The 11,948-nt window shown below is 43.2% G+C and overlaps 1 protein-coding gene across 1 annotated transcript in view; it reads left to right on the forward strand.

The window, feature by feature from the left end:
• Positions 1-5,965: 5,965 nt before the first annotated feature.
• NOV (nephroblastoma overexpressed) overlaps positions 5,966-11,948 on the forward strand; it is a 10,562-nt gene continuing 4,579 nt past the window's right edge. Inside the window, exons 1-4 of the mRNA XM_011972994.1 lie at positions 5,966-6,279; positions 6,409-6,634; positions 7,720-7,971; positions 8,801-9,015. Coding sequence (XP_011828384.1) covers positions 6,196-6,279; positions 6,409-6,634; positions 7,720-7,971; positions 8,801-9,015 — 777 coding nt within the window. The 5' untranslated portion in view covers positions 5,966-6,195. The remainder of the gene's footprint in view (positions 6,280-6,408; positions 6,635-7,719; positions 7,972-8,800; positions 9,016-11,948) is intronic.

The following is an 11,948-nucleotide window of genomic DNA, read 5'->3' on the forward strand; positions in this document are numbered from 1 at the left end:
TGATTTCCACAGAGCCTACTTCCCTGTAAGAAAGTCCTTAGCTAATGGAAGAAATTAACTTATTTCTCTCATTCCTAGCAAATTGCTAGCTCGAATGACTTTTTACTTAACCTCCTGGGTTTTTTTTTTCTTTAAGAAATTCACTTAAGAATTAAACATTTCTTAAATAAAGGCAGTAGGAAAATGTTTCTAAAGAAACATTTAACTTTTATGTCTAACTTTTGACCTCCCATCACAGCTTCTTCTCTGCTCCTCATTGTTGTTGGAAAAGCAAGAAGTCAAGGGATCTGTCAGAGAAGCAAGAGGGTGTGATTGAAATTAGCCATATAACTGGACATCACTTAGGCCTGGCCTGCCTAGCATATAATGGAAATTACCTTGTGTTCTATCAACTCCCTGGGGCCCCAGAAAAGGGACATATGAATGAAATTCAGAAAAGAGCAACAAAATTATTAAAGAGCTGTGGGGTTGATTTATGAGGCACATTATGAATGCTAAGTACATGTGGCTTGGCTGAACAATGACTAACTGAAGACAGGATGAATGCCTCTGAGTTTACGGAGAATGCAATCACCAAGAAAAAAAGAGGCAGGGAGTGTCTTGAAGGTGATAACATCATTGTTACCACTTCTGTTTCTTTTTTTTTTTTTAGTTTTATGTTGTTTTTAACGGATGCATCATAATTCTACGTATTTAAGGGGTACAGTATGATTTTTCAAGACGTGTAGGTTACATAATGATCAAATCAGGGTAATAGCATAGCCATCACCTCAAATGCTCTTGATTTCTCTGTAGTAGGAACATTAAAAATTCTATCTTCTAGCTATTCTGAAGTACTTGAAACATTATTGTTGACTATAGTCACCCTACGGTGCAATTAAACAAGAGAACTTAACAAAACTAACTGTAGCTTTGTACCCACTGACTGACTCCTCGCGTCCTCCCCTCCTGACACCCCCCCAGCTTCTGGTAACCACTATTCTACTCTCTACTTCTATGAGGTTGTTTCATTTTTTAATATGGGGGCAGGGGCTGTGCTATTTCAACTGCCTGCTACAGAACTAAGCACAAGTTTTTAAATTTTTCCTAATAATAAGAAAGATAACACGATAGCACTGAAAACAACATTGTACCTTTAGAAATGTAGGCAATTCTCTAAATGTGTTCTGGATAAGAGTACTGACTGAGAAGTAATAAGAATATAAATCAATTAACAGGCTATGTGAAAAAGAAAAGACAAAAATGAGCCTCTGGTATCACTTCTGGCATGAGGGGATAAAAGGAGAGGACGAAATGAAGGGGGGAAAAGTAAATCGGCCAAAGTCCTTGCAGCTCATAACCCCATGGTTAGCTGTCAAGCCCAGCAATTCAAACAAGAGTCTCTAATGAGGTCTCCCCTGACTTCTCCCAGAGACCTCAACTGCCACATGGGTTATTTCAAACAGAAGATCACCAGCCTGTATTCCATCCTTTTAGTGCCAGGCGAGACCCAGAGAAGTTGCATGTCACAGGCTGATGGGTGGTGGCTGATAGGACCAATTTAGCTGCTGCTGAAGAACAAACAGCCTCCAGTTTGTTCTTACCTCATCTTACGCAGAGCAATGAAAAGTGGCAAAACTTAAAATGAAGTTTGCAGTATCTCAAAAGGTCCAAGAAGTGACCACTTGCCTGACCCTGATAGATGTTGGGGATGTTACGGTGAATACGACATGCTCTGTATCCTCAAGGACTCCCAGGCAGGAGAGGGAGGCAGTCACCAAAACAGACAAGTATAGTCACATGTTACATAACAATATTTTGCTCAACTATGGAGCGCATGTACAATGGTGGTCCCATAAGACTATAATGGAGCTGAAAAATTCCTACAGCCTAATGACCTCGGAGCTGTCATGACATTGTAGCACACTCATGTGTCTATGGTAACGCTAGTGTAAACAAACTTACTGCACTTTGAGGCATATAAAAGTATAGCACATATAATTATGTATAGTCCATAATGCTTGATGATGTTAAGTGACTATGTCACTAGTTTATGTATTTACCATACTTTCCATCATTGTTTCAGAGCATACTTCTTCTTCTCATTAAAAAAAAAAAAAAAAAAAGTTAACTATAAAACAGTCTCAGGCAGGTCCTTCAGGAAATATTTCAGAAGAAGGCATTATTACCTGAAGAAATGACATCTCCATGCATGTTAGTGCCCCCTGACAACCTACCAGTGGGACAGGATGTGGAGTGGAAGACAGTGATACTGACGATCCTGACCCTGTGTAGACCTAGGCTAATATGTATGTTTGTGTGTTAGTTTTTTACAAAAACAAAAAATATTAAAACTAGAAAAAAGCTTGTAGAGGCCACGTGCAGTGGCTCGCACCTGTAACCCCAGCACTTTGGGAGGCTGAGGCAGATGGATCATGAGGTCAAGAGATCGAGACCATCCTGGCCAACATGGTGAAACCCCATCTCTACTAAAAATACAAAAATCAGCTGGGTGTGGCAGTGTGAGCCTGTAGTCCCAGCTACTCGGGAGGCTGAGGCAGGAGAATTGCTTGAACCAGGGAGGCAGAGGTTGCAGTGAGCGGAGATTGCACCACTGAACTTCAGCCTGGTGACAGAGAGAGACTCCGTCTCAAAACAAAAACTTGTAGAATATGGATATGAAGAAAATATTTGTGTACATCCGTACGATATATTTGTGTTTTAAGATAAGTGTTATTACTAAAGAGTCAAAAAGTTAAAAAATTTAGTTTATGTAGCAAAAAATTACAATATGCTATAGTTAGTTTATCATTGAAAAAGAAAATTTTTGAATAAATTCAGCTTAGCCTAAGTATAGTGTTTATAAAGGCTATAGTAGTGTACAGTTATGTCCAAGGCCTTCACATTCACTCACCACTGACTCACTGACACCCACTGAAGCTCCATTCACGGTAAGTGTCCTATACAGGTGGACAATTTTTTATCTTTTATACCATATTTTTACTGCAGCTTTTCTATGCTTAGATATGTTTAAATCACAAATACTTACCATTGTATTACAGTTGCCTACAGTATTCAGTACAGTAAATTCTGCAAAGGTTTGTAGCTTAGGAGCAATAGGCTGTATCATACAGGCTAGGTGTGTAGTAGGCTACACCATCCACATCTGTGTAACTACACTCCATGATGTTCACACAACAATGAAATCACCCAAAGACACATTTCTCCAACCATATCCCCATTATTAAATGGTGTGACTATAATGATTATCCAATGAGTTATGAGATCAAAGAGATAAGCTCGGCATCCCAGGCCTGCACTGCAGATAACATCTATCCCGGCATGAAGGATTTCAGAGACTATGCGGCAGTGAAGCATGACATGACATGATTATCATCAGATGGTTTCACTTTCAATTTACAATTGTTTTAAGATGAAGAGCCTCATCCTACAGCATTTACAGCAGATGATGGAGTGGATATGTATTGTTTTGCTCGCCAAGCTTGCTTTCTTTTTAAGGAACAGTCCTTTCTTCCCAAGAGAACTGCTCTTTCTCTCCATTCCAACCATGAGGTTCTAGCTAATCCCCATACTTCACCTTCCTTGTCCCCATTGATTAGTCCAGGGTGAACCCATCCAATTTCATTTCTGAAACTTTTGAAGTTGGGCCTAAGAGAGAGGGACATTCCTTCTGTGGTGATAAGGTCATAAAGTAAGAAGATTGGAAGGACCATTTTTGCTTATGTGGAAGTAATACTGTTGGCCCTCCTCTCTCTAGATCCCAGTTGCCTCTGAGGCCTCCCTGCACCATTCCCGTGCTGTCACTATGTGAAACATCACAGCATCCTTCCAGTAAAGTCCTCTTTTTGCGAAAACTAGTTCAAGTTTGGTTTCCATCTCTTGCAATCAAAACTGAGTAGCAGTGTTACACTTGTAGTGACTTCTTGACATGTTAATCCTTGTCTTAAAGATACATTTTCCCTCTCACCACCCCTACCCCACGCTTTCCAAGAAGAGCTAGCCCAATCTCCATGTTGCCAATTTCTCCTTGTTCTATCTCATTCTATTCATGCTTGGAACACTTGGCCAATGCTCTCTACCTTCCCATTGGCAGTGCTTCTAGTTGCTCCATTTCAAAGTACATTAAAATGCTGTCTACCAAGAGCTACCACGAGAATCCTACTGAGTGGGTCAAGAGTGGGGCTTAGGAATCTGTATTTTTAACAAAATACATGCTGGTTGATTCTGATGTGCAGCCAGGTGGAGACATCATTAGGCTAAATGGCTCATAAAACCTATCCATTTGTTTGTTTTTTCTTTTATCTTTTTCTTAAACTTTTATTTCAAGTTCAGGGGTATATGTGCAGGTTTGTTTACACAGGTAAATGTGTGTCATGGACATTTGTTGCACAGATTATTTCATCGCCCAGGTATTAAGCCTGGTACCCATTAGTTATTTTTCCTGATCCTCTCCCTTCTCTCACCCTACACCCTCCAAAGCCTGTCAATTTGAAGAGTACGTAAATGTCCTACTCAAGAGTGCCAATGAACTGTTTCATCTCTAGTTAACTTGGAGTACTACTCAGTCTCATTTACCTCAAAGAAAGCAGAACTATCAGAGGCTTGGAAGTGTGTCGTAGCGATTTCAGGCTGCCGAGAGAATTATCTAGAAGGCGCTTGAGGTGACCTCATCATCTGCGGGTGTTGCAGAGGCAGACCTGGCCCCTTCCGCAAGCTGCCTTTGATTTCCTTCATGCTGGGGACAGATGAGGTAGAGGCCATTTGTTTCTTTTTAAACTCTGGAATTACATCACAGGCCTGTCTAATTTTCCTTAAAAAGTGTTTTTTGTTTTCTGTTTTTTTTTGTTTTTTTTTTTTTCCAAAGTAGCTATCCTCAAAAGAGCTGGGCATAGTTCTCCTAGGGGCAGCAGCAATGTTGAAGTATGGGGGGAAATTGTTCTAAATCCTTCAAGCAATGTCACCTTTGGAGCAGTAAAACTGCTCTCTCTTTCCCATGACAGATGACAAGCATGCCCCAGCAATCATTTTTTGGAAGCAGACGCTCGGTGGGAGAGGGATTGGATTTGCTGAAGGGTCAGCCAAGTCAAGTTAGTTCCTTCCTCACTTCTCCCCTGGCTGGAGGAGGTTTTGATGCTGGTGATGGTGGCTGAACTGAACCCACTTAGGAAACTCTCAAAGGTTTCTGAACTTTCAGGTGTGTCATCTCACATTTGATCGGCTACAGCAGGTGCTTCAAGGCTTTCTTCTGCCAAAAAGATTTGTTTTATTTTATGTTTTCTTTTGTGTGTGTGTGTGTGTGTGTGTGTGTGTGTGTGTGTGTTTTACTTTTATTTCTAACAAACCTGTGGATCTTGGGGCTTAGACTCAGGGAAGCTAGAAGGATTAGAGTCAAAAGAATTTTGCCATTTGGCCAATAGCATCCCCCCACTCCTGACATAGCGATTTTTTTCTAGGTTCCCTTCCCCCTGCCACTCCCCTCCCCCCAATGCACGCACACACGTGCGCGCACACACACACACACACACACACTTTTGTCTTTCTCCTCTTTCTCTCCTTTCCTTCCTTGCTTCTCTCCCCTCCATCTCAACACATTCAATGAGTGCCCTAAACGGTGACAAACTTGCATGTGCTTCCCTCATGACTAAACCCCTGGGCCTTCTGCCAATCCCCCGCAGATGGCCCCAAACTGCAGGCATCCCGTAAGCGGACCCCACGCTTGCAGCCCTGGTTGGAACGGTCAGGGTGGAGGAGGATGGTGGGGAGTGGTGGTGTCTTCGTCCTGGGAGAAGGCGAAGCAACTTCCAGGAGGAAACGGGCGTTTCCTTCCCACGCGCTCGAGCGAGCCCTGGGTCCTGGCCTCGAAACTCCACCCAGCCCCTCCCTACGCTCTGGGAAAAGCCAGTCGCCACACACAGGCACACGCAGGCCCCGGCGCCGCGCCCTAAGGAGAGCAGCACCCACAGCCAATTGCCATGGCAACCCCGGGGTTCGTTCCACTTCCCCACCCAGCCGATCTCCCCCCTCCTCCCTGCACTGCAGCCAACCGGCTTGCGCGCGTCCCAGGAGCGCGCTATAAAACCTGTGCTGGTGGTGCTGGGCGTGATCCGCAAGCGCCGGACCAGGGGGAAGGCGAGCAGTGCCAATCTACAGCGAAGAAAGTCTCGTTCGGTAAAAGCGAGAGGAGAAAGCCTGAGCATGCAGAGTGTGCAGAGCACGAGCTTTTGTCTCCGAAAGCAGTGCCTTTGCCTGACCTTCCTGCTTCTCCATCTCCTGGGACAGGTAAGTGGCACACCCTTAAGATGCCCCAAGTTACTTTGCCTTCCTGGGTGGCCCCCATTTGGTCACCGGGCTCTCTGTGTCTTCTACCCCAGCTGAGTGGTTTCTCCTTCTTGTCTCGCCTGCCTTCAGGTCGCTGCGACTCAGCGCTGCCCTCCCCAGTGCCCGGGCCAGTGCCCCACGACGCCGCCGACCTGCGCCCCCGGGGTGCGCGCGGTGCTGGACGGCTGCTCCTGCTGTCCGGTGTGCGCCCGCCAGCGTGGCGAGAGCTGCTCAGATCTGGAGCCATGCGACGAGAGCAGTGGCCTCTACTGTGACCGCAGCGCAGACCCCAGCAACCAGACTGGCATCTGCATGGGTAATCCTGCCCCCTCTGCTGTTTGACCTCTTCTGCAGCTAACTGAAGCTGCTTCCTCCCTTCTCTTTTTTCCTCCCCTTCCCAGAGGGCGATAAGCAAATAATAATATTGCAATAAGTGACATGTATAGAGCACTTACTGTGTGTCAGGCATGGTTTGGGGAGTGCTTGGGGCTTTGGGGAATGCCAGAGCCAGAAAGGAAACCTGCCCTGGGGATGAAAGACATTCCTCACTTGGCTCCCTAGACAAGAATCTAAGCAGAGGGGGAGCCAGGCAGAATTAAGAGCCAGTGAAGTCATTTCCTTCGGACATTTCTAGGGGGCCACTTGGGGCTGATGGAAGCTCGGGTTTACTCACACGCTCACAGTTTCCCAAACTGCAGTTGGGGAAAATCCAGCAGGTTTGTTTTCACACCTGTAATTGTCCCATTTGAACCAAAGCAAATGCTAGTCTCCTGGGACAACTATGTAAACCCTTCTCTGACTGCAAGTGAAATAAAATGCAGGCAACTAGCCAATCCAGGCTTCTAAAACATAATCAATCGGGGATCAATTTTTCACACGGTACAACATTGTAGTTGGAGATTGTCCCTTCCTTTCTGGACAGGAGGGCTTTTACTTTTCTCTCTAAGCTACTGATGATTTATTATGCTTGAGTGTCAAGGAATCTCAATGCCCTTCCCAATTTGATCAGCTAACCTGTTGGAAAATATAGAGTACACTTTTTCTCTTTTTAAGTCTAAGCTGCTGGAGTAGGAAACTCTAAGGGGGTTCTTGCAAAATGACTGAACATTGGGAACAACGGCCAGGGGGCCTTGGGGACATTACTTCACAGTTGCACACCTCTTTCCTCATCCATAAAATGAGTGGCAAGACTAGATGATCTTGAAGGTTTTCTCTTGCTCTGAGAGGCCTCCATGAGGACATCACTCTACCGTAGATACATGAGAAACTGGATTGCCTGAACTGGAAAAGGACTTGGGTTTTGGAACATGTCCTCCAAATCTTACATAGCTTCTTCACTGTATTGTGTTCTTGTTTTTGCTCCTCCTCTTTGCTTTCCTCTTTGCTTCCCCAATATTCTAGCGGTAGAGGGAGATAACTGTGTGTTCGATGGGGTCATCTACCGCAGTGGAGAGAAATTTCAGCCAAGCTGCAAATTCCAGTGCACCTGCAGAGATGGGCAGATTGGTTGTGTGCCTCGCTGTCAGCTGGACGTGCTACTGCCCGAGCCTAACTGCCCAGCTCCAAGAAAAGTTGAGGTGCCTGGGGAGTGCTGTGAAAAGTGGATCTGTGGCCCAGATGAGGAGGATTCACTGGGAGGCCTCACTCTTGCAGGTGAGAAACTCAGTATACCTAGGGCTGGTCATAGTAGAGGGTAAATACAAACATGAAGAATTTGCCATCTCTTGGATTTGAAAAGAGAAACTGGCCTGTTTCTGGCCATTCAGTTGTGGATTTCAGGTTGCCCACTGAGATCAAACACATGAGATCAAACACATTTGTAGACATTAGATCAAACATATTTATAAACTCAAACTAAGTTATAGAAGTTTGCTGCAATTGCTCCTAAAGAGGACCTCCCAAATTCACTCTTTTGTCTTATTTTTGTCTTAGTGGATGACTACTACTTGTATTTTAATCCATCCCACCTGACCCTCATTAGCACTACAAAGACAAAATTTTAAATCCTCTTTCTTTTCTCAATCCTGTACACTACCTAGGCTGTCTCATGATTAACCTCCTTAAAGAAGGCTACTCATCCCTGGACAGGTGTCACTGAAAAGTATCATCTTTCCACATGCTGTAGTAAGGCTCAGATGGCACTTCAGGACCTTTTTTTGATTCTTCTTTTTGTTTTCTCTTATCAATGAAGTAGTTTTTAAAAAAATCTCAAGAGACAGTAGAGGATTATTTCAGAAGCCATTCATTAGCCAGATTACTTATATTAGCAGTATCCAGAATTGTATACTATTGCTGAGGGCAGACATTATCAGTCATGCCAGAAATAAATGAATGAATAAATTCAGTTCTGTGTCCTGGGAGCATGGGTGTTTAATAGGTACAGAGCTGCATGAGACCCACTTTCTTATAATGGCTGAAAAGGACCACTTTCCAGTCCTCACATTTTACCCAATATGGCTGTCTTTATCTATACATCCCATAGCTTACAGACCAGAAGCCACCCTAGGAGTAGAAGTCTCTGACTCAAGTGCCAACTGCATTGAACAGACCACAGAGTGGACGGCATGCTCTAAGAGCTGTGGTATGGGGTTCTCCACCCGGGTCACCAATAGGAACCGTCAATGTGAGATGCTGAAACAGACTCGGCTCTGCATGGTGCGGCCCTGTGAACAAGAGCCGGAGCAGCCAACAGATAAGGTAGGAGCCTGAAGGAAACCTCCCATCCTGAAGGTAATGGCCTTGTCTCCTTGTAGCCTGGGCTTCAGAAAGTCACTGTGTCACTCTGTGACAGAGAGAGCAGCTGTAACTGGGAGTCAACCCCAGAGAAAAGGCAGTGGGGTTCCTGAAGCTGGCCTATCTTCTTTTTTCTCTTTAACATATTGAAATACTCCAGGCAACTCACAGTACACCCTCAGGTAAAGAGGGAGAGGGGCCAGATAACTATAATGCTTTTCCCAATGGAGAACGGTCTAGCAAATCCCATACCATTCCTGGAGAAAACTGGCTACCCAGTTGTCAAGCACCACTGATTCTAGACTGGTCAGTTCTGACCTCAGTTCTCTTTACTCATCAGGTTCAATATGTATGGGTAGAGGCCATGTGGGTCTTACCTCTCAGTCCTCAGCTCTCTACCTGGCACATACTGTGTGCGTGATAAACAACTGTTGATAAATAAGTGAGTGACTGTCTGGGAATTATTGTTGGTATTTTTAAAAACCTAGTGGAAATAATACATTTGCCAGCATAAGGCAATATGGGCCAAATAAAACAGCACATATCTTTTTATTTTTTTTGCTGGAATTATATCAACTCAGTATGTTAACACTGAATGTGAGATGTGCAGATCAGAAGCTCTGATTGGTTGCTGATGACATCACAGGCCTTGTTACCAGAGCCCTATATCAGATAAATACAATACCCAATTTGAACCATTATATGGATCCTTATACAAACCTAAGACTAAAATAAAACAGTCCTTAGCAATTCAAGATTTACATATCTTGACACTGAAGCAATATCATCTAGTGCGTAAGAGGATAACTGTGGAGCCAGACAGCTTGGCTTCAAATTCTGTCTTTCCACATGAACTAGCTATGTCATCTTGGGCAATTTTCTTAACTTCTCAGCCTCAATTCCTTCTCCCACATAATGGGGCTGCTGAAAGTACCTACCTTAAGTTGTCATGGTGATTAAATAGAATGAATCTGCAAAATGCTGGGTATAGATTAAGTACTCTGTTAACAGTAGCCACCATTACTTATGATTTCTACGTACTGGTAAAATAAGAGTCCATAGTGGTTGCATTAGTTATGCGGCTGCTTACCTAAATAATTTTTTGAGGTCCATCCTAACTTTATGTTTCTTCCACCAGTTTAGAAAGAACACCTAGAAACACTTTATCCCTAAAATTATATCCTAGAAGATGCACTTCCCCACACTCAGGGGAATTCAAACATACATCTAACATAGTCATGTAGGTTCACTCACATAAGCAGTCTCACATACAAACACATACACACACACAGGAATGTTGTTATCCTGTACCATTTGGTGGGTGCTGACAAGAATACATGCTAAATATTAAATACAAAAATGTAAGAAACAAGAAGTCCTTAAATATTTTCAATGGCACAGCAACTTCTTTATTAAATAAGCTGTTTCCATTTAATACCTACAAGATGTGGCTTTTTCTATTGTGTCTTTTTGCAAAATTTGTATTTTTTCTTATAATTTGCATCTTCTTTAATACTTGGATATGTTATTTTAAAGATGTTTATTTATAGAATACATATTTTATAAAAATTGTACTAGAATACCAATCATGACTTCCTTGTCTCCAAGAGATTCTTAAATCTAAGACAGCGGTTCTTAAAGTGTGGTCCCCACACCAGCAGCATCATCTAAGAAGTTGTTAAAATGCAAATTTGTGGTGTGGGTCCCACATCAGATGTACTGAATCCAAAACTCATGGTGTAAGGTCCGACAGCTTGTTTTAAGAAATCCTCTAGATGATTCTGATGTGCACTGAAGTTTGAGAGTCACTGATTTAAGATAATTCCACATCTAATCACCCCACAAGCTGTGGGTCATGCCTATGAAGGTGAACAGTGGATAATTGTAGGAAATTAGTAGATGAAGAAATATAAGTAAGGGCCAGGCGCGGTGGCTCACGCCTGTAATCCCAGCACTTTGGGAGGCCGAGGTGGGCGGATCACAAGGTCAGGAGATCGAGACCACGGTGAAACTCCGTCTCTACTAAAAATACAAAAAATTAGCCGGGCGCGGTGGCAGGTGCCTGTAGTCCCAGCTACTTGGGAGGCTGAGGCAGGAGAATGGCAGGAACCCGGGAGGCGGAGCTTGCGGTGAGCCGAGATCGCGCCACTGCACTCCAGCCAGGGGGACAGAGCAAGAATCCGACTCAAAAAAAAAAAAAAAAAAAAAAAGAAATATAAGTAAAAAATAAAACATAGTCAATTCTTTGCTGAATTATCAATATTAGGCCTTTTCATTTATCATTACTAATACAATCTTGAATACATTTTCCACTTTATTTGCCTTCATGCAAATTCCATGTCTTGAAATGTCCTGAGGTCATCATGTAATAGAAAGAATGGGCTTTGTATCAGACAAATTCAAATATTAGATGTTTTCTGATCCCTTTAGGTCTTTGAGACTCAGTTTCTTCATCTGTAAAATGGGTAATTGTTCTTTCTATGAATGATTATTCCTTGTATGAATGAATACTGTTAAAAAGGTTGAGTTAATGTCTGAAGAGTGTTGGAAACATAAAATAATGCCAGATTTATACCCACTCTGTTTATAAGACATTGTATTAGTCCATTTTCACACTGCTGTAAAGAACTACCTGAGACTGGGTAATTTATAAAGAAAAGATGTTTAATTGACTTACAGTTACACATGGCTGGGGAAACCTCAGGAAACTTACAATCATGGCAGTAGGTGAAGGGGAAGCAAAGCACATCTTACATGGCAGCATGAGAGAGAAAGAGAGAGAGAGAGAGAGATACAGCGAGAGGGGGAAGTGCCACACTTTTAAACCATCAGATCTTGTGAGAACTCACTACCATGAGAACAGGAAGGGAAAAATCTGCCCCCAAGATCTAATTACC

This window comes from Mandrillus leucophaeus, unplaced genomic scaffold, assembly GCF_000951045.1.
Source record: "Mandrillus leucophaeus isolate KB7577 unplaced genomic scaffold, Mleu.le_1.0 Scaffold133, whole genome shotgun sequence".
NCBI classification, from domain to species: Eukaryota; Metazoa; Chordata; class Mammalia; order Primates; family Cercopithecidae; genus Mandrillus; species Mandrillus leucophaeus.